The sequence below is a fragment of the Scyliorhinus torazame genome, chromosome 6, assembly GCF_047496885.1.
Source record: "Scyliorhinus torazame isolate Kashiwa2021f chromosome 6, sScyTor2.1, whole genome shotgun sequence".
NCBI lineage: Eukaryota > Metazoa > Chordata > Chondrichthyes > Carcharhiniformes > Scyliorhinidae > Scyliorhinus > Scyliorhinus torazame.
In genome coordinates this window covers 112,459,887-112,482,061 of record NC_092712.1, presented here as the reverse complement: position 1 = coordinate 112,482,061, position 22,175 = coordinate 112,459,887, and the positions used below count along the sequence as shown (strand labels likewise).

Genomic DNA, 22,175 nt, shown 5'->3' with positions numbered 1-22,175 from the left:
ATGTGCTTACTTAAAGACGCGATCACAAAAAAAACCAAATAGTCTAAATAAGCAAAACCCTGATCTCGTCCACAGAACGATTAATTTCCTTTGCACAACTAAATTATCTATTTCTTCAAAGCAGGAAACACAAGACAGAAACAAAAACTTTGACACTGTGATCCCCTCAGGCAAGCCAAATTCAAAACTAACCTTGGACAAGGAGCGAGGATGAGACTGCCAAACAAGCTGCAGTCAGTCCGCCAACAATGTGTGTGATTCGCAAACTACTTTGTAAGTAACTCTCTCGAGTGAAGGAAAGTAAATTTAAGAGGAAATCATGTGTTCAAATGCCGTGACATTATGCTGGTCTGAGCCAGATTGAAGTATCACAAGGAAACTAGTTAAGGAACAAAAAAAATTATATTCCCTCCAGGTGGCTTTCATAACCCGACTCCAAAGGGTATTTCTTCACTGCCACTGGCCCTCCAACTGAATAGGCAAGAGTAGACATTGCAGTTCACACAGATCCACAGAAAACAGAAACAGAATTTAATCGTTAGTATATTATTCCCATTCAGGCAGACCTGAAGATCAGACAATCGAAACATCAGGTCTACCTTGGCCTTTTGGGAAATGGACCATAAGAATTACTATTGTTATGGGCCAGGGTTTAGAAAACTCCAATGTATATCATTGAGTTCGCCTGACCTACAACTGTTTATTGATTTTGGTTACGATGAGCACATGGGCCTGCCTTTCAGGTGTTATTCAACAGACGCCTTAAGCACTTTTAATGAAAAACAATGTTTATTCTACGAATTTAGTTAACATTTTTATAAACACACAGTAAATATTTTATCAACTACCAACATAAATACCCCACACAGCTACAGTACTCTATGTATAACCCTTAATAAATTCCCCCTTTTGCTGTTCCAATTTAATAACAAGTTCCCATAAACCAGAAAACCCTTTTCAAAGGTGTGGCCCAGCACACAGCACTCAAGACCTGGTATGGATGCTCCTGTTTCCGTCCCAAAACAGCAGGTTTGAATTCCTTCCAGAAAAGTTATTTCTTTTCAAGTTATCAAGCAGTCTGGAAACAACTTTTAAAATGCAGATAGAAAAAAAACCTTCTTTCAACTGGTGCATAACAAAACCAGTTCAAACTTAAAGTGAATGTAAAATCAACACCCAGAGCCACAGCCCAGTTTCACCCACACAATGACATCACTGAAGCCATGTGATAAGACAAAAACATTTCTTGAAGGGACACTCCCATGACACCATCATTTCATTTCCCAAACCTCGTGACAGAAGTAAAGATTTGCAAATGCCCTGTGTATCTCTGTGCTTTGAGATCTAAAAAGACTTGCATTCATATAGCACCATTCATGGTCACAGGGTGTCCCGAAGCAGTTTACAGCCAATGAAATATCTTTGAAGTACAGTCATCATTGTTTCGTAGGAAATGCAGCCGTCAATTAGCATACAGCAAACACCTCACAAATAGCAGCATGGTGATAATCTGTTTATGAACTTCTTTATTGCTATTTGAAATAGAGCAGTGGCATCGTTTGCATCCAGTTCAGGGCAGACGTTGTCTCGACTTAACATCGTATCCAAGAGACAGCAGCTCCAACAGTGCAGCACTCTCACAATACTGCACTGGTGCGTCAGCCCTGATCCTGATGTTTATTTTCTAAGGTGGAACTTGAACCCATAACCTTTTGACTCCAAGACAAGGGTGCTGCCAACTGAATCTTGGCTGAAAATATTTAGTTCTGCACAGTCTTGTGACAAACAATGAAACAACCACAGCGACCTAGAGAATCCATCCCACATGTGACTGCCACCTATGCTGATAGCCAGTTTAGTGTTAAGATGACAAAACCCAACATTCACAAATACAATATCTTGGAGAATGAACTACCATCAACATATTCAAGCCTGGAATTACATATTCTTATCTTCCAGGGAATAAAGGGATGTGAGAGCAGATGGGAAGGTGGAGTTGGACCCCCAGCTATGATCGCGTTAAATGACGGAGAGGACTTGTTGGGTCACATAGCACACTCCTGTTCCCATCTCTTCTGTTGTGTTACACTGCCAGACATGCTGTACTTCAAATAAGACATCAAGTCAAGGCCAGTCTGCCGTCTCAAGTGAATGTAAAATATAGACCCCCAAACAGCAAAGGTGATGTTGGGAATGGCATTAAACAGGAAATTAGAGATGCATGTGGTAAAGGAACTACTGTAACTATGGGTGATTTTAATCTGCGTATTGATTGGGAAAATCAAATTAGCCACAATACCATAGAGGAAGAATTCCTGGAGTGTATGTGGGATGGTTTTCTGGATCAATATGTTGAGGAGCCAACTCGAGAACAGGCCAACCTAGAATGAGTATTGTATAATGAGAACGGAATCATTGTCAATCTACTTGCGCGAGACCCCTGGGAGATGAGCGACCATAATATAATAGAATGTTTCATCAAGATGGAGTGTTAAGTAGTTGATTCTGTGACTAGGATTCGGAATCTTAACAAGGAAACTACGATAAAATGAGGCATGAGTTGGCTATGATTGATTGGGGAATGTTACTTAAAGGGACGACAGTGGATAGTCAATGGCAAACATTGAAAGAGCGCATGGAGGAACTGCAACAATTGTTTATTCCTATCTGGCACAAAAGTAATAATAATAATTTAATAAAAGTAAAACGGGAAAGGTGGCCAATCCATGGTTTATAAGGGAAATTAGGGATAAGTATTCAATCCAAGGAAGTAGCATACAAATTGGCCAAGAAAAACAACAGGTCTGAGGATTGGAAGCTGTTTAGAATTCAGCAAAGAAGGACCAAGAGATTAAAAAGGGGAAAATAGAGTACTGAGGTAAGCTTGCAGGGAACATAAGAACTAACTGTAAAAGTTTCTATCGGTATGTGAAGAGAAAGGGATTAGTGAAGACAAATGTAGGTCCCGAACAGTCAGAAACAGGGGTATGTATTATAGGGACAAAGAAATGGCTGGGCAACTAAATACATACTTGGGTTCTGTCTTCACAAACGAGGACACAAATAAAGTACCAGAAATGTTGGGGAATGCAGGGTTTAATGAGAAGGAGGAACTGATGGTGGTGTTGGGGAAATTGATGGGATTGAAGGCTGACAGATCCCAGGGCCTGATAATCTACATCCCAGGGCATTGAAGGAGGTAGCTCTAGAAATAGTGGATACATTGATGGTCATCTTCCTGGATTCTATAGAATGCGGAACAGTTCCTGCAGAATGAAGGGTGGCTAATGTAACCCCACTATTTAAAAAGGGTGATAAAGAGAAAGCCAGGAATTATAGACCAGTAAGCTTGATGTCAGTAGTGGGGAAAATTCTAGAATCCATTATCAAAGATTATTTGGCAGAGCACTTAGAAAACGGTGGCAGGATCGGAGAGAATCAGATTTATGAAGGGGAAATTATGGTTGACAAATCTACTAGAATTCGTCAAGGATGTAACTGGTAGAATTCATGAAGGGGAACCAGTGGTTGTACTATTTTTGGACTTTCAAAAAGCTTTTGCCAAAGTCCTGCATAAAAGATCAGCATTTAAAATCAAAGCACATGGGATTGAGGGTAGTATACGGAGATGGATAGAATACTGGTTGGCAGACAGGAAACAAAGAGTAGGAATTAACAGGTCTTTTTCAAATTGGCAGGCACTGACTAGTGGGGTACTGAGATTGGTGCTAGGACTCCACAATGTATATTAATGATTTAGATGAGGGAACAAAATGTCAGATCACCAAATTTGCAGCTGACACCAAGTTGGGTGGGTGAGCTGTGAGGAGGATGCAGAGATCCTTCAGTGTAATTTGGACAAGTTGAGCGAGTGGGTAAATGAATGGCAGATGCAGTATGATTTGGATAAATGTGAGGCTATCCACTTTGGTAGCAAAGACAGACTGTTATCTGAATGGCCATAAATTAGGAGAGGGAATGTGCAACAAGGCCTGGGTGCCCTCGTACACCAGTCACTGAAGGCAAGCATGCAGGTGCAGCAGGCAGTAAAGAAAGCAAATGGTATGCTGGTCTTCAATGCAAGAGGATTCGAGTACAGGAGCAGGGATGTTTTTCTGTAATTATACAGGGCCTTGGTGAGGCCACACCTGGAATATTGCCTTATCTGAGGAAGGATGTCCTAGCTATAGAGGGAGTGCAGCAAAGGTTTACCAGATTAATTCCAGGCATGGAAGTACTGACGTGCGAGGAGAGATTTAATCGGTTAGGATTGTATTCGCTGGAGTTCAGAAGAATGAGGGAGGGTGGGGGAATTTCATAGAAACCTATAAAATTTCAACAAGATTAGATAGGTAGATGCAGGAAGGATGTTCCAGATGGTGCGTGTGTCCAGAATCAGGGGTCACAGTCTGAAGATACAGGGTAGACCATTTAGGACAGAGATGAGGCGAAATGTCTTCACCCAGAGAGTGGTGAGCCTGTGGAATTCATTAACTTAGGAGTAGTTGAGTCCAAAACACTGTATGGTTTGAGGATACAGTTAAATTTAGCACTTAGGGTGAAGTGAATCAAAGGATATGGGGGATAGTGGGATTAGGCTCTTGGGTTGGATGATCAACCATGATTATAATGACTGACGGACAGGCTTGAAGGGCCGAATGGCCTCCTCTTGCTTCCATTTATTCTATGTTCCTAAAGCAGATTATCTGGTCATTTACCCTGCTCCTGTTTGAGAGACCTTGTTGTGCACAAATTGGCTGTTGCATTTCCTTCCAATAGCATCTACACTTTAAACATACTTCGTCAGTTGTAAGGCAATTTAGAGGATCCTGTGGTCAATGTAAACTCTTACTTATGTTTTTAAATTAGCTGATGATTAAGCTAATAATTGCTTTTCTCGTGGTCGGACAAGAACCAAACATCCTTATGAATATTTGCAGAAGACTACAAATAGCCGACCAAAATGTGCAATAAACATACACAATGTCTAGAATGTGGAGGATAGTGGATGAACGAGAAAGATCTGTTGCCAGAGAGCTACCTATAGATTTTAATTTTCAACAGTATATAGGATCCAACGTTCAATGTAGCTTTCATATTCAGCTCATTTAATGTTAAAACTACATTCCTGAGCATATTCAGGAATGAAACTGGGAAAACCTGCAGCTGCATTTCAAACTCTGACATTTTATGGTATCTATTGCCCCCTGTTGTTTAATTTAGGGTATACAGTTCAATATACACATTTTGCACATGGCCAGTAAGAAAAGAAATACATCAGAAAGTATGATAATACAGATGCTATCAAACTTATAGAACAGAAATTTCGACACATTTTATTATATTTTATATACACAACTAATAGCCTTGGTTCAGCTCCCTCAATAACGTTGATGAATCATTTTCATTATTCTCATTCAGTTGCATTAATTTCCCGTTGGTGTGCCTCATCATCAGTATTTTAAGATAATTTTGGCACCACTTAGCTCCAATATTCAACACATTATATTCAGACACAAAGTAATTCACAAGAGATCTAATAACAGTGAGCAGCAAGACAGGCATGTGTTGTAATAATGATATGCCACAGGTTTACACTTGATTACTTGGGAGAGAGGAATTGATTTAGAACATAGAACATACAGTACAGAAGGAGGCCATTTGACCCATCAAGTCGGCACCGACCGACTTAAGCCCTCACTTCCACCCTATCCCCGTAACCCAATAACCCCTCCTAACCTTTTTGGTCACTAAGGGCAATTTATCATGACCAATCCACCTAACCTGCACACCTTTGGACTGTGGGAGGAAACCGGAGCACCCGGAGGAAACCCACGCAGACACAGGGAGAACATGCAGACTCCGCACAGACAGTGACCCAGCAGGGAATCGAACCTGGGACCCTGGCGCTGTGAAGCCACAGTGCTATCCACTTGTGCTACCATGTTGGCTCATGGTTGCATATTCTTCAGTTCCATTCACGACTCCTCAGATATCAAAGAGGTCTATGCCCACACACAGCAATTCAGGGTTGGGGCTGGTAAGTGGCAAGTAATGCTCACGCCACAACAGTGCCAAGCAATGGCCATCCCCAACAAGTGTGAATCTAACCATCTTCCGTTGCTATTCAACAGTATTATAATCGTTGAAACACACAGCTACCACCTCCTGGGTTTTACAATTGATCAGAATCGAAACTGAACCAGCAGTACAAGTCTATCCTGATGAAGGAGCTGCGCTCTGAAAGCTAGTGATTCGAAACAAACCTGTTGGACTTTAACCTGGTGTTGTAAGACTTCTTACTGGATCCATATACAAGGCACAAGTCTGGAGTGTAATGGAATACTCTTCACTTGCCTGGATGAGTGCAGCTCCATCAACACCCAAGAAGCTCAACACAATTTAGGACAAAGCAGCACCTCATCTGTCACCTTAAAGGTTCCCTCCCTCCACCACCGATGTACAGGGGCAGTAGTGTGTACCACCTACATGATGCACTGCAGCAACTCTCAAAAGCCCATGTGAAAACACCTTACAAACCCTCAACCTCCACCACTTAGAAGGACAAGGGCAGTAGACGCATGGGACCACCACCACCCTGTGAGCCATCCTCCATAGTATGCAACTATGTAGTCATTCATTCACCATTCTTGTGTCAAAATCTTGGAACTCTCTTCCTAACAGCAATGTGGGTGCACCTACATCAGATGACTGTGGCACCACCATCTTTTCAAAGGCAATTAGGGATGGGCAATAAATGTTCGTCTTCCAAAAATTATTACGTCTCATGAACAAATAAGAAAAGAAATATCCTCTACTTCCCTGTGACTCATCACTTCAGCTTCTGTACCTTTTCTCACCCTCATCTAGCCTCTTAACATGTTCTCACCAGGCCCAAAGCAAGCTTCAAGAACAGTATCCCATTATTCCGTCAATGCAATTGGCTACATGCAAGTCTAACAGTCCACCCAAATTTCTTTTTTTAAGAGCTAGAAGAAATGGTGATGCGAGGTGGATTGGGGCACAACCTTGGGAAAGGGATAGCTGGTGAAGTGGGATCGTTCTCTTCCTGTTTTAAGACAGCAGGAACTAGGTGGAGATATTTGGACAATTCATCAGGGGATAACCTTGGAGGGTCTGTGCAAGAAGTGTTTTTTCTTCTTGGGATTGGAGGACCCAAGGTGATTTGCCAGCAGATATTGTTTTATTCCAGATCTGCTACTTTTTATGGGGTTCCCCTCCTCTTTACTGTTCTCAAGTCCCTCCAGGTTCTATTCTTGGTCCCAGCAGCTTCCTCAGAGACAAGGTCAGATACAACATGTGTCCTGATATTACACAGCTCTAGCCTCCACCATATCTCTTAACCCGTGTTGCTAGATAGCTTGCTTGACATTCAGTCATGGATTTAGCCAGAAGTTCCTCCAGTTAAACATCAGAAAGACCAAAGTCTCCAGCTTCCACCATAAACGCCACAACCTTAGCACCAGTTCCATTCTCCTCTCCCATCACTAGCTCAGTTCAGAATCTGAATATCTTATTTGACCAGGAGATGAACTTCTGACCATTTACCCTCTCCATCTCAACGACCACCTACTTCAATTTCTGCAATATCACAACCTCTGTCCCTCTCGCAGCCCATCTTCTGCTCATGCCCTCGTCCATGCCATTGTCACCTTCAGACTCGACCGTGCAATGCTCTTCTGCTGGCCTCCCACATCCAACCTCCATAAGCTTCATTGCTTCCAAATCTCTGTTGCTGACATCCGATCCCGCACCAATTCTTACTCCAGCATCACCCATGTGCTCATTGATCTAATCTGACATCCAGTGCCCATTGTCTCCAATTTACAACTCTCATCTTTGTTTTCATACCTCCCCAAAATTTCATTCCCTCGCTGTCCTTGCAACACTTTTCACCCAACAACGTTGCTCCAATTCCAGCCACTTGGGCAACTTCTATCCCTTTTGCCTCACCATTGGACAAGCCATGTCTTCAGCTGCCTCAGTCTTGCACTTAAATTCCTTCCTTCAAACTTTCCAACTCTCCACTAAGATCTTCCTTAAAACCCTACACTCTGGCCAAGCTTTCAGTCAACTCCCCTTATATCAGTCCCTTGCCTGGCAACTGTCTTTGCCCGAATTATGCCTGCATGAAGTGCATTGACAGCCTTTTTATTATTTAAAGGCACTATATGATAAATACAGGTGCTTCATAGCTTTGATCTTGATCATCTTTCAGTTATTATTAAGCAGTCTACAACAAATCAAGCCCATATCGTCTCCACTTTCTGTTTTTCAGTTCTCAAGAAGGCAATCTAATAGCAATGGTTTCCCTTTACAGGTACTTGTTGGTGTGTTGTGAACTTCTACAGTTTTAACTTAGTAATTAAGCTTGCACAATGCATGCCATAAAAACATTTAATAGGCTTGGGAAAAAAAAGGCCAGCTATTCACAGTGTGGATTTTTTTAAAATCCTGACTAGATTTTTGATTGCACTATAAATTCCAATGTGATTACCTGTTTTCAAATGTGGTAGAGAGTGAACTCCAGGCCAGGTTTCCTCTGTTGGTGTGCCCAAAACCTGCAATTCAATGAGAGCTTTGTAATTAATCTATAATTACATGGTTTACACTTCATAACATTGGTCAATGGCGGGTACTTTACTTGCATGCAAGGTATTAATTTCCAGTGCAACTGTAAATAGCTTTTCCACATTCTAATTTCCACATTGTGTAATAACACAAATGTTAATGGGACAGAGAAGCAGGAGAGGGTGGATGGAGGGGGGTGGGGGAAGGGGGCACGGGACGGAGAGGAGGAAGGGGGCGCGGGATGGAGGGGACGAAGGGGGCGCAGGACGGAGGGGAGGAAGGGGGCGCGGGACGGAGGGGAGGGGGGCGCGGGGCGGAGGGGAAAGGGGGTGCAGGGCGGAGGGGAGGAAGGGGGCGTGGGACGGAGGGGAGGCTGGATGGAGGGGGGGGCGCTGGACGGAGGGGGGGATGGAGGGGAAAGGGGGCGCGGGGCGGAGGGAAAAGGGGGCGCGGGGCGGAGGGGAAAGGGGGCGCGGGGCAGAGGGGAAAGGGGGCGCGGGGCGGAGGGGAAAGGGGGCGCGGGGCGGAGGGGAAAGGGGGCGCGGGGCAGAGGGGAAAGGGGGCGCGGGGCGGAGGGGAAAGGGGCCGCGGGGCGGAGGGGAAAGGGGCCGCGGGGCGGAGGGGAAAGGGGCCGCGGGGCGGAGGGGAAAGGGGGAGCGGGGCGGAGGGGAAAGGGGGAGTGGGGCGGAGGGGAAAGGGGGAGCGGGGCAGAGGGGAAAGGGGGAGCGGGGCGGAGGGGAAAGGGGGAGCGGGGCGGAGGGGAAAGGGGGAGCGGGGCGGAGGGGAAAGGGGTAGCGGGGCGGAGGGGAGGCTGGATGGAGGGGGGGCGCAGGACGGAGGGGGGGACGGAGGGGAAAGGGGGCGCGGGGCGGAGGGAAAAGGGGGCGCGGGGCGGAGGGGAAAGGGGGCGCGGGGCGGAGGGGAAAGGGGGGCGCGGGGCGGAGGGGAAAGGGGGGCGCGGGGCGGAGGGGAAAGGGGGCGCGGGGCGGAGGGGAAAGGGGGCGCGGGGCGGAGGGGAAAGGGGGCGCGGGGCGGAGGGGAAAGGGGGCGCGGGGCGGAGGGGAAAGGGGGCGTGGGGCGGAGGGGAAAGGGGGCGCGGGGCGGAGGGGAAAGGGGGCGCGGGGCGGAGGGGAAAGGGGGCGCGGGGCGGAGGGGAAAGGGGGCGCGGGGCGGAGGGGAAAGGGGGCGCGGGGCGGAGGGGAAAGGGGGCGCGGGGCGGAGGGGAAAGGGGGCGCGGGGCGGAGGGGAAAGGGGGCGCGGGGCGGAGGGGAAAGGGGGAGCGGGGCGGAGGGGAAAGGGGGCGCGGGGCGGAGGGGAAAGGGGGCGCGGGGCGGAGGGGAAAGGGGGCACGGGGCGGAGGGGAAAGGGGGCGGAGGGGAAAGGGGGGCGGGGGAAAAGGGGGTGGGGGAAAAGGGGGTGGGGGAAAAGGGGCGGGGGAAAAGGGGGCGGGGGAAAAGGGGGCGGGGGAAAAGGGGGCGGGGGAAAGGGGGCGGGGGGAAAGGGGGCGGGGGGAAAGGGGGCGGGGGGAAAGGGGGCGGGGGAAAGGGGGCGGGGGAAAGGGGGCGGGGGAAAGGGGGCGGGGGAAAGGGGGCGGGGGTAAAGGGGGCGGGGGGAAAGGGGGCGGGAGGAAAGGGGGCGGGGTAAAGGAGGTGCGGGAAAGGAGGCGGGGGAAAGGAGGCGGGGGAAAGGGGGCGGGGGAAAGGGGGCGGGGGGAAGGGGGCAAGGGAAAGGGGGTGGGGGAAAGGGGGTGGGGGAAAGGAGGTGGGGGAAAGGGGGTGGGGGAAAGGAGGTGGGGGAAAGGGGGCGGGAGGAAAGGGGGCGGGAGGAAAGGGGGCGGGAGGAAAGGGGGCGGGAGGAAAGGGGGCGGGGGGCAGAGGGGAAAGGGGGCGCGGGGCGGAGGGGAAAGGGGGCGCGGAGCGGAGGGGAAAGGGGGCGGAGGGGAAAGGGGGCGCGGGGCGGAGGGGAAAGGGGGCGTGGGGCGGAGGGGAAAGGGGGCGCGGGGTGGACGGGAAAGTGGGCGCGGGGTGGGCGGGAAATTGGGCGTGGGGTGGACGGGAAAGTGGGCGCGGGGTGGACGGGAAAGTGGGCGCGGGGCGGAGGGGAAAGGGGGCGCGGGGCGGAGGGGAAAGGGGGCGCGGGGCGGAGGGGAAAGGGGGCGCGGGGCGGAGGGGAAAGGGGGCGCGGGGCGGAGGGGAAAGGGGGCGCGGGGCGGAGGGGAAAGGGGGCGCGGGGCGGAGGGGAAAGGGGGCGCGGGGCGGAGGGGAAAGGGGGCGCGGGGCGGAGGGGAAAGGGGGCGCGGGGCGGAGGGGAAAGGGGGCGCGGGGCGGAGGGGAAAGGGGGCGCGGGGGCGGAGGGGAAAGGGGGCGCGGGGCGGAGGGGAAAGGGGGCGCGGGGCGGAGGGGAAAGGGGGCGCGGGGCGGAGGGGAAAGGGGGCGCGGGGCGGAGGGGAAAGGGGGAGCGGGGCGGAGGGGAAAGGGGGCGCGGGGCGGAGGGGAAAGGGGGCGCGGGGCCGAGGGGAAAGGGGGCACGGGGCGGAGGGGAAAGGGGGCGGAGGGGAAAGGGGGCGGGGGAAAAGGGGGTGGGGGAAAAGGGGGTGGGGGAAAAGGGGCGGGGGAAAAGGGGGCGGGGGAAAAGGGGGCGGGGAAAAGGGGGCGGGGGAAAGGGGGCGGGGGGAAAGGGGGCGGGGGGAAAGGGGGCGGGGGGAAAGGGGGCGGGGGGAAAGGGGGCGGGGGGAAAGGGGGCGGGGGAAAGGGGGCGGGGGAAAGGGGGCGGGGGAAAGGGGGCGGGGGAAAGGGGGCGGGGGGAAAGGGGGCGGGAGGAAAGGGGGCGGGGGAAAGGAGGCGGGGGAAAGGAGGCGGGGGAAAGGAGGCGGGGGAAAGGAGGCGGGGGAAAGGAGGCGGGGGGAAAGGGGGCGGGGGGAAGGGGGCAAGGGAAAGGGGGTGGGTGAAAGGGGGTGGGGGAAAGGAGGTGGGGGAAAGGGGGTGGGGGAAAGGAGGTGGGGGAAAGGGGGCGGGAGGAAAGGGGGCGGGAGGAAAGGGGGCGGGAGGAAAGGGGGCGGGAGGAAAGGGGGCGGGGGGCAGAGGGGAAAGGGGGCGCGGGGCGGAGGGGAAAGGGGGCGCGGAGCGGAGGGGAAAGGGGGCGGAGGGGAAAGGGGGCGCGGGGCGGAGGGGAAAGGGGGCGTGGGGCGGAGGGGAAAGGGGGCGCGGGGTGGACGGGAAAGTGGGCGCGGGGTGGGCGGGAAATTGGGCGTGGGGTGGACGGGAAAGTGGGCGCGGGGTGGACGGGAAAGTGGGCGCGGGGTGGACGGGAAAGGGGGCGCGGGGTGGAGGGGAAAGGGGGCGCGGGGCGGAGGGGAAAGGGGGCGGGGGGGTGGAGGGGAAAGGGGGTGGGGGGGCAGAGGGGAAAGGGGGCGCGGGGCAGAGGGGAAAGGGGGCGCGGGGCAGAGGGGAAAGGGGGCGCGGGGCGGGGGGGAAAGGGGGTGGGGGGTGGAGGGGAAAGGGGGCGTGGGGTAGAGGGGAACGGAGAGGGGCACGAGGCATGGGACAGAGGGTGGAAGGGGATGCTTCTACCAAACTGTTCTGAAGAAGGGTCAAATGGCCTTGAAATATTAACTCGGTTTCTCTTTCCTCAGAAGCAGCCAGACCTGCTGAATTTATCCAGCATTTTCTATTTCTACTTCAAAAGAACTTAATTGCGTATAAAGCACTTGGGAATATTTAGAGACCATGAAAACTGTGATATAAATGTTTTCCGCAACAAAGTATCGAGGAAATAAAAGTTTGTGCCAGAATCAGACATGGAATGAAATTAAAGCAAGCCTGATAAATGAAATTTTTATGGTGTGATTCGAATTATAACGATTGTAAATCTGGACATATAATCTTTGTAATATACCAATGAGTCTGACAGTTATATTCTTAACCCCACAATTGTATCATTCACACCAAAGCAGAATCAATTCCTGTTGTTCTCTGGCATTGTGATTTAGCATCAATGTCAACAATGGTGCAGAAAATCCAAATTTGTTCAATTGTTCACTACATTTTTTGTTGTTTTTTAAACATACATGAAGAAACCTTTTCCTCCTGGTGTTAATTGGAGAGAATATATGTATATATTATATGGGCGTGCCTGTTCAGTTTTCTCACACTAGCCACGAGAACTCTCAATGCACTCAACTCAATTAGAATAGTTAACATAATTTCAGACCCCTCCAAAAGAGCACTCTACCGAGGCTCACACCCCTGCCCCATCCCCATAACCCAGCGCACTGTTCAATCTACCTAACCTGCACATCTTGGGAGTGTGGGAGAAAACCGGAGCACTCGGTGCAAACCAACTTACTTCACATGGTACTTTGAGACATTTTACATTATTAAAGGTGATTGACAAAAAACGCAACTTCTTGTTGTAGTAAATTGTTCAGCTACTTCAGATACTTGGTTATTTCTGCCAAGTTGACAAAATTAAAACAAATCCTGATGACGCTGAAATCTTAAACCTGGCTTACCTAAATTAGATACTACAAAAATTCCAGTCACCAACTTTCAATTTTTTTTGTAAACTAGTCAATTGTTCCCAGGAAAAGTTTGCTCAGTAGAAAATTGGGAGACAAATCAGAACAAGGACCTCTCTCGATGGCTCTTGTGCATCATCAGCTGAACCAAGAGAGAGGCAGGAAAACCAAAACGGTTCTCAGTGGAAAGGTCAGCCACCTCAAACATCAGCTCGGCTGCTCTCTCCAGAGAGCTGCTTCGTGGTTCTGGCATTTCTTTTATTTAAAATGCCAGATAAATAAAACTGTGGCTCACGGGCGCCTCTGAGTGACAAAGGTTCTGGCTTCAACTCCCACTCCAGGGCTTGAGCATGTAAATCAAGGCTGGCACTCTACTGCAGTACTAAGGGAGTGCTGCAGTGTTGGAGGTGCTGTCTTCCTGATGAGGTGTTACAACCAGAGGCCCTACCTGCCTGCTCAGGTGGATGTAAAAGATCCCATGACACTATTTCAAAATAAAGAGATTGATTCCAGGTTAACAGGGGGATGATATTCTTGATTAACAAAGGGGGGGGGTGAAAGGTTATCGGGGGTAGGCAGGAATGTGGAGTGGAAGTTACAATCAGGTCAGCCATGATCTTATTAAATGGCAGAGCAGGCTCGAGGGGCCTACTCCCACTCCTAATTTGTATGTTCACACTTAAGAGCATATCCCTGTTGCCCTGGCCCACATCTATCCTTCAACAGATTATCTGGTCATGATCACATTGTTTTTTTTGTGGGAAATTGCCTACATTTACAACACTTCGGAAGTACCTCATTGGCTGTAACTCAATTTAAGGTGTCCAGTGTTTTTTTTTCTCCCACCCAAAAAAAATACAGGAGGAATAAAATGTGAAGTGATGTTGGCAATAAGTTAAATTGGCCAACTATTCTGATCAGGAACAGGACCAAAGCAAGAATGAAGATGGGTTTGTGTGTTGCACAGACAGAAGCTTTTGTCATGTGAGTGCCCCTTTAAGAAATGTTTTTGTCTTGTCACATGGCTTCAGTTGATGTCATTGTGTGGGTGGAGCTGGGCTGCGACTCTGGGAGTTGGTTTTACTTGAGTTTGCCCTGGTTTTGTTCTGCACAGGTTGAAAGAAGGTTTTTTTTCTATCTGCATTTTAAAAGCTGTTTCCAGACTGCTTGACAACTTGAAATTAAATAACTGTTTTCTGGAAGAAATTCAAACCTGCTGTTTTGGGAAGGAAACAGGAGCATCCAAACCAGATCTTGAGTGCTATGTGCTGGGCCACCCCTTTGAAAAGGGTTTTCTGGTTTATGGGTTCTCGTTATTAAATTGGAACAGCTAAAGGGGAATTTATTAAGGGTTATACATAGAGTACTGAAGACAGCATGGTGGCGCAGTGGTTAGCACTGCTGCCTCATGCCACCGAGGTCCCAGGTTCGATCCCAGACCTGGGTCACTGTCAGTGTGGAGTTTGCACATTCTCCCCTTGTTTGCGTGGGTTTCACCTCCACAACCCAAAGATGTGGTTAGGTGGATTGGCCACACCAAATTGCCCCATAATTGGAAAAAATGAATAGGGCACTCTAAAGTAGGGGCTGGTTTGGCACAGGGCTAAGTAGCTGGCTTTTAAAGCATACCAAGCAGGTTCAATTCCCGTACCAGCCTCCCCGAACAGGCGCCGGAATGTGGCGACTAGGGGCTTTTCACAGTAACTTCATTTGAAGCCTACTTGTGACAATAAGCGATTTTTATTTCATTTTTCATTTCAAATTTATTTTTAAAAATACATAGAGTACTGTAGCTGTGTGGGGTATTTATGTTGGTAGTTGATAAAAATGTTTACTGTGTGTGTTTATAAAAATGTTACTGATGTACCGTCAATTACCACAAGACAAGAATGGTGAAACAATCGAGGCTTTATTGCACAAGATGTTGTGCCTCCTGCAGCTGGAACCAGAATGGAAGCAGCGCTGGAGAGCACACACATTTATATGCCGCCTGCTGGGAGGAGCCAGTAGGCTGGGATTTACAGTGATACAGTGGCGATACAGTGGCAGTACCGTAATACATGCAATGTGTTACTAGTGGTGTTTACCACATTCATCCCCCGTTTAAAAAAGAGTCCGACGGGGGTGAAGAAAAACATTGCAGATGGAGTCTTTCGGGGGCTCTGACCCTCCGCTGCGATCACCTCAGTCCTGGTGGTGATGTGGGCAACGATGTGGTCACCTGCGATTCCGGGAGCGTGTTGTCCTCGTCTTCGTCGCCCCTTCGTGGATCCAGTGAGGGGACGGATCCTGCTGGGGTGGGGGCTGCGGTGAGGTTCGCTGGTGGGAGGGTGGGTGGTGCAGGGGTGAATGAGGCAACCGGGGTGGGGGTGGGGGGGGGGGGGGGGGGGGGGGAGGAGCGGTGTCAGGTCGAGGGTTGTGGGTGGGGACCCAGCGGGTGCCAGGTCGGGAGGGAGACTGTGTCCTGTCGCCCGTCGGGGTGTGCCACGTAGGTGTACTGAGGGTTTGCATGGAGGAGGTGGACTTTTTCAACCAAGGGATCCGATTTATGGCTCCGCACATGCTTCCGGAGGAGGACGGGTCCAGGAACTGGCAGCCATGTTGGGAACGAGACCCCGGAGGTGGACCTCCTAGTGAAGGCAAACACGCATTCGTGAGGGGTCTCATTAGTGGCGGTGAATAGGAGTGACCGGATGGAGTGGAGCGCGACGGGGAGGACCTCCTGCCAGCGGGAGACCGTGAGATTTCTAGAACGAAGGGCCAGCAGGACGGCCTTCCAGGGTGGATGAAACTCTGTGCTCCCGGAGTCAAAGAGGCAGGTCGTCTCGTGCCCGTTGATCTTCACCGTCGTCGTAGCAGTCGCGAGGTTGCGGGGTCGAGACTGATCCAGGGTGATGGAGGCGAGCTGCGGAAGATGTTAGGAGGTCTCGGGTTGATCAGCGGTGGCGGAGATATCAGCGGGCAGCGAACAGCCAGACGAGCAGGGGCCCTGAGGTGCGGTCCAAAATGGCACTGAAGATGGCGGCGCTCACAGGTGTGACGTGGCCTCACATCAAAGATGGCGCCACCCACGGGCCGCACGTGTCTTGTGGTGGAGAAGATGGCGGCGCCTCTGGATCACACGTGTGGGGGGGGTGGGCGGGGTGTAGCAATGCCGGGCCTGGAAACAGCGGCGACCATCCGGGCTGGGCAAATGGAAACGAAGTAGCTCTTCTTCCCACACCCGTTGCAGGTCGCGTTCCGCGCCGGGCAGCGCTACTTGGGATGTTTGCTCTGGCCTCAAAAATAACACTTGGGCTCCCCCAGAGTTGGCTGGCTGCCGCGCGGCACAGGCTTGCGGTGAGCTCGAGTCGGCAGCTGGTGGGGTCCATGATGCCCACGAGGGTGCCACGCGGTCAGAGGTGTAGGCCTCCAGATTACGGGAGGCCACTTCTAGTGAATTAGCAAGCTGCACAGTCCCTGCAAGATCGCGCGTACCCCCTTCCAATAGTCGCTGGCGAACATACATAGACTTCATGCCCATGACATAAGCGTCTCTGATTAGTAGTTTGGTGTGTTGGACTGCCAAAACTGCCTGGCAGTCACTGTTTCTACCGAGAATCTGGAGAGCCCGGAAGAAATCGTCCAGAGTCTCTCCCGGGAATTGCCGTCTCGTGGCCAGAAGGTGCCTGGCGTACACTTGATTCTCCGACTTAATGTAATGTCCCTTTAGTAGCGTCATCGCTTCTGTGTAGGTGGGCGCATCCCGGATGAGGGGAAAAATTTCAGGGCTCACCTGTGAGTAGAGGACTTGGAGTTTCTGTGGGTCCGAGAGGTCTTCAGTGGCTGCTCTGAGGCAGCCTTCGAAGCAGGCTAGCCAGTGGTCGAAGGTGGACGTGGCATTGGCTGCGTGAGAGTTCAGCTCCAGGCGATCAGGCTTGATTAAGAAGTTCATCTTTTAAAATCTTGTGCAATAAATTGATGTACCGTCAATTACCACGAGACGAGAATGGTGAAACAATCGAGGCTTTATTGCACAAGATGTTGTGCCTCCTGCAGCTGGAACCAGAATGGGAGCAGCGCAGGAGAGCATACACTTTTATACGCCGCCTGCTGGGAGGAGCCCGCAGGCTGGGATTTACTGTGGTACCTGTAATACTGTGGCAGTACCGGAATACATGCAATGTGTTACTAGTGGTGTTTACCACAGTTACTAAATTCGCAGAATAAACCTTGTTTTGGATTAAAAGTGCTTAAGGCCTCTGTTGAATACCTGAAGAGTAGGCCCTTGTGCTCATCGTAACCAAAATCAATAAACAGTTGTAGGTCAGATGAACTCCATGATATACTTTGGAGTTTTCTAAACCTGGCCAATAACACTTTAGCACATGTAAATCATAGCCATATAGAAGAGGCATTATCGGTGGCAACTCATGAGTTGGAGCAATACAAAATTAATTGGAGGTCCTTTCACCTGGCTACTCATTGTTTGGGGTTTAAGGTTTTGAATGTTTACTATCTGAATGAATAAATCTGGCCTCTATTGGAGAATGATTTTGTAACTTCAAGGAGATTGTTCTCAGGTAAATTCACACGCGAAGTGGTTTATTCATCCATAGAGGGAGCCACTGTCCTGCAGTCCCAAACATTGCATTCTGTCACTTACTATTCCCATCTTGACTGCGTGAAATTTTGCATACCACCTCAATACAGGAAAAGATATAGATATTCTGCGAAGTGGACATTCAGACACAGGAGAATGTCAATATCAGCGAGGAGCAGGCTTAAGGAATGTGCAAAATATGAACACATTCAATTTGCCACCTTGTACTTCTCACAATGGGAGCTTTATGTTAATTTTAAATCAAAATTTATTGTCCTGCTCAGATTTTTTTTTTCATTTTTCCTGCCCAAGCAGTTTCCTTTTTTTAAAATTCCCATTTCACGTTTATTTCATCTGTGTATAAGACGAAGTGTCAGAGAGAGAAAATGAAGTCACAATAAAGATAGAGTTTGTACCCAGCCATTTGAAAATGAAGACAAGTAGATCTCATTCAGCACTGCATATAAGGGGCGGGATTCTCTCAGTCCTAGGCCGAGCCGGAGAATCCCCGTGACCGGGCCACGCCGCCCCAACGCCGGAACGCGATTCCCCGCAGAGCGGAGAATCGGCGCGCCGTGGTTGGCGCGCCGGCGGTTGCTCTACGAGGCCAGCCCGCCGATTCTCGGGCCGGGATGAGCTGAGTGGCCATCGTGGAAACGCTGAGTCCCGCCGGCGCCATCCACACCTGCTCTCAGCCGGCAGGAACTCAACGTGGAAGGGTCGGGTGGCGGCCCGAGGGGGGGTTCCGATCACAGGGGGGGGGCCTCCAATGCAGCCTGGCACGCGATCGGGGCCCACCAATCTGTGGGCCGGCCTCTCTGGCTGGGGGACTCATTTCCTACGCGCCGACACCTGTAGTCCTGTGCCATGTTGGGTCAGGGCCGGCGCGTTGAAGGAAGCCACTACGCATGTGCATGTTGGCGCCGGCACCCAGTTCGCACCAGGATCAGCACCGTGCTGGCCCCTTGTAGGGGCCAGAATTAGTCCTGTGAGTGGCCCGTTCACGCCGTCGTAAAACGCGACAGCGTTTACGACGGCGAGGACACTCTGCCGCAGGATGAGAGAATCCTGCTCAGGGTATCTGGATTTAATGCACTCTTTACGTCTCAAGGCTGTTCGGAGGCTGGAAAATAATTGGAACGGATGAGGGGGACTGTGAAGAAAGGGAGATGAGAACGAGACAGAGCAGTTTGAGACAGAGGGGAATAAAGAGGGAAGGGAGGGAGAGAAATGGTGAGAGAGAGCAGGGATGGAGGTAGGGAATGGGATTGCCAAGAATAAAAATGGAATGGAGTGAGGAGAAATGCTTCATTAATTTGAAGCAGCTTTACAAGGAATGGGCTGAAACAGCACCAAATAAATGCCTTGGAGAAAGTAGGCAGTGATTAGGATAAATGAATTAAAACATTTAGGGAAACTAAACAAACAAGAGATGTGGAATTAAGGATCCTGACACAGAATCAATGTTAATTTGAAATTAAACCATAAAATTGAAGTATTGGGCTTTGCTCGGGAAATTATTTTAACAGAAGGGCAATTGGAGCACAGTGAGGAAGGGCAAAAGCAGCAGCGACAACTGGCTTTTCCCTCTGATGCCATCAGGGTAGGGCAGCAGCCAGCAATGCACTGTGAGGCCACAAAGGCAGGCAGCCAACAGATTGGGTTGGCAGCTAAATAGACAGCTACAGCAGGTAGAATGGTGCAGAGGGCAAGGCAGTCACTTAGCTGCAACACAGCAGCTGAATTGCTGCCCTTAAACAGAAAGAGCCAAGTGAGGAAAGTTGCAGGAGCCGAAAACCAGGGTGGGAGAAACATGCAAACAGGAATTTCTGTGGCCAGTGGGAGGAATACAACAGACCTGCCTTTACATGCCATCAGAAATTGAAATTGTTACCCGTGAAATGTGTTGGTGTAGTGCCACCTTCTGGCATATGGTTAGTATTGCAGTTAGAAGTGACAACGGACTCAAATTCGTTTGACAGTCCCATAATATGAAGGGTTATAATGTTACCTTCATAGCAACACCTACAGGCATAATCCCATGACAATTTTGAGACCACTCACCATAAGCATGGTTTCACTGATTCTGAGGAAACTATTTGCATCTCATGGACTTTCAAAAATATAGATAGGTAGTGCCAATTAATTTCCTGAAACTATGGGCACGATCTTCAGGCATCATTGCACTTCAATGGGGGCATGACATGGCCAGTGATGCCAAGAGAGGCATTCCCCAGTCTCCCCACAGCCTTTGTGCATCGCGAGATCTAATCCATTTAACCGTGTTGTCGCTGGATCTAAACAGCTCCAGGCATCTACCGGCCCCCTAGGGAGACCCCAGCCGGGCGCCAATTAGTACTGTGGACCAGGTGGAACGGCACCTGGGTGGGAGGAGGGAGGGAGAGGAGAGTCTCCCAGGACATCGGAGGCTCCTGGGTGGTGAGGGACACTGTTGGCTCTCCCCCTGGCATCTGGGCCTTGGCACTGCCAGGCTAACACATTTGCGGAGGCTGGCAGGAGCACTGCCATGGTGGGCCTGGGAGAGCCATGTCATGAAAAAAAAGATGAGGGGGTATGAAGGATGGGGGGGGGGGGGGGGTAGACTTGAAAAGGGGGAGCTCTTAGTGACTCCATAGTGGGCTGTTCTCACTTGAGGGGGTGTGGGGTACTGCACACGTGCGTGGGATGTGAAATCGCCCAGGGGTGGAGGTTGTGGGGGACCCGCAAGCCCACTTGAAGATCGGGGCACTCAGATCTCTGAGGAGCCGATCTGGCCAGTGTGTTAGGCTCCCCAGTGATGGAGAAAAGTCAGAGTGTGGGCTTGACCAGGGAGAAACTCCACAGGACCCAAAAAAGTGACTAACTGTGGTTAGATAGCGGTGTGGAACTCACCGACAAATAAACCCCTGGCCAAACCCGCCTCAAATGACACTTGGCCACCTTTCCATCAGATTACACCCATAATTACATTTTAGAGGTAGGCAAAAAATTTGAACGCACAAGAGATATGAACATGGATGTTGCTGCCAACCTTTGATGGCAATGCAGCATTTCTGTGTGTTGCTAGTAGGTGACATTTGGTTCCTGCAGGTTTTATTCTGGTATACTCAATGTAATATATTATATAATATATTTTGAGGCCTGCCAGCCTGAAAATTGAGGTTGGGCAGGAAAAGGCTCTTTATTGGCTACTTAAGAGTTTAATAGGGGAAAGCTTTCCATCTAAGCCCCACCCACCGTAAAATTGGGTCTGTGACGAGTCGGGCAGGATCCCAGAGGGCATCCCATCCCATGCAATTTCACGCTAACCCCTACATCCCTCCCCACCCCTCCAGTCTCAAAACCCACCAAGAAGTGAGGGGGAAGAGCGTAAAGGTCAAAGCATTTGAATCTCGTGTTGCCAAAATTGCATTAAATATTCCAAATGACCAATATAACATTAGAGCATCCTTATTCAACTAGGATTCAAGAGCCCCGAAACTCACCTGAGTAAACAATAAGTCATGTTAATAGCTCACAGAAATCTATTTTGATGGTGGAGTCCCCCAAGGCTCAGTGCTAGGGCAACTGCGCGATGTTTGGAAATGACTTGGATATTGGAATAGAGAGCAAATATTTCAAAATTTGCCGATGATAGCAAACGCGGAGGTTTGGTAACAAGTGAGAATGATACCAAATGACTGCAACAGGATACAGATAGGCCAGCAGAATGGTAGCCAGGTGGCAGATAGAACTTAATATAGGAAAGTGAGAGATCCAATATAGACTTTACAGCACCGTTATAAGGAGAGTGTACAGGGACAGGCGGACCTGGGAATTCAGTTGCACTGATCTTTTGTATTGCATCCAATTCTGGCCACAGCATTTTAGGAAGGGTGCGAGGGTCCTTGTGCAAGATTTTCCAGAATGATTGGACACGGACTTGATGGACTTCTTCTCTGCCGTAAGGACCTTATGATTCGAAGTATAGTGCCCTATAATATCGAATAAAATTATTTACCCCAATATTTAGTTTGGGTGCAGTTACAGCACTGCAGGATTGGCACTCTGCATCATCTATCTTCCCAATTGTCAGAAAGAATTGTAGCCTTTGTTTGCATCGAAGTTGCAGCTTTGTGGACAGGATACCAATTGGGATTTGGAATGGCCAAAACCAATAATGAAAAATTCCTTCCATTTAAATGTCAACACTGAACTACAGATTCAAAATGAAATGTTAATTGGAATCAAACCTTCAAGTCAGGGAACCAGAACTTGCTGAAAAGAAAAACCTGAAAGCCTTCAGCAAATGAAACCTTACCGGCAGCACGGTAGCATTGTGGATACCACAATTGCTTCACAGCTCCAGGTTCGTCCCAGGTTCGATTCCGGCTTGGGTCACTGTCTGTGCGGAGTCTGCACATCCTCCCCGTGTCTGCGTGGGTTTCCTCCGGGTGCTCCGGTTTCCTCCCACAGTCCAAAGATGTGCAGATTAGGTGGATTGGC

General features: G+C 50.1%; 1 protein-coding gene across 6 annotated transcripts in view; it reads right to left on the bottom strand.

Moving 5' to 3' along the window:
• The window catches only part of cdk14 (cyclin dependent kinase 14), a 935,572-nt gene that overhangs the window by 308,012 nt on the left and 605,385 nt on the right, over window positions 1-22,175 (bottom strand). For all 6 annotated transcript variants that reach the window (XM_072508685.1, XM_072508686.1, XM_072508684.1 and 3 more), the window contains one exon: window positions 8,519-8,582. In XM_072508685.1, the coding sequence (XP_072364786.1) occupies window positions 8,519-8,582 (64 nt within the window). The remainder of the gene's footprint in view (window positions 1-8,518; window positions 8,583-22,175) is intronic.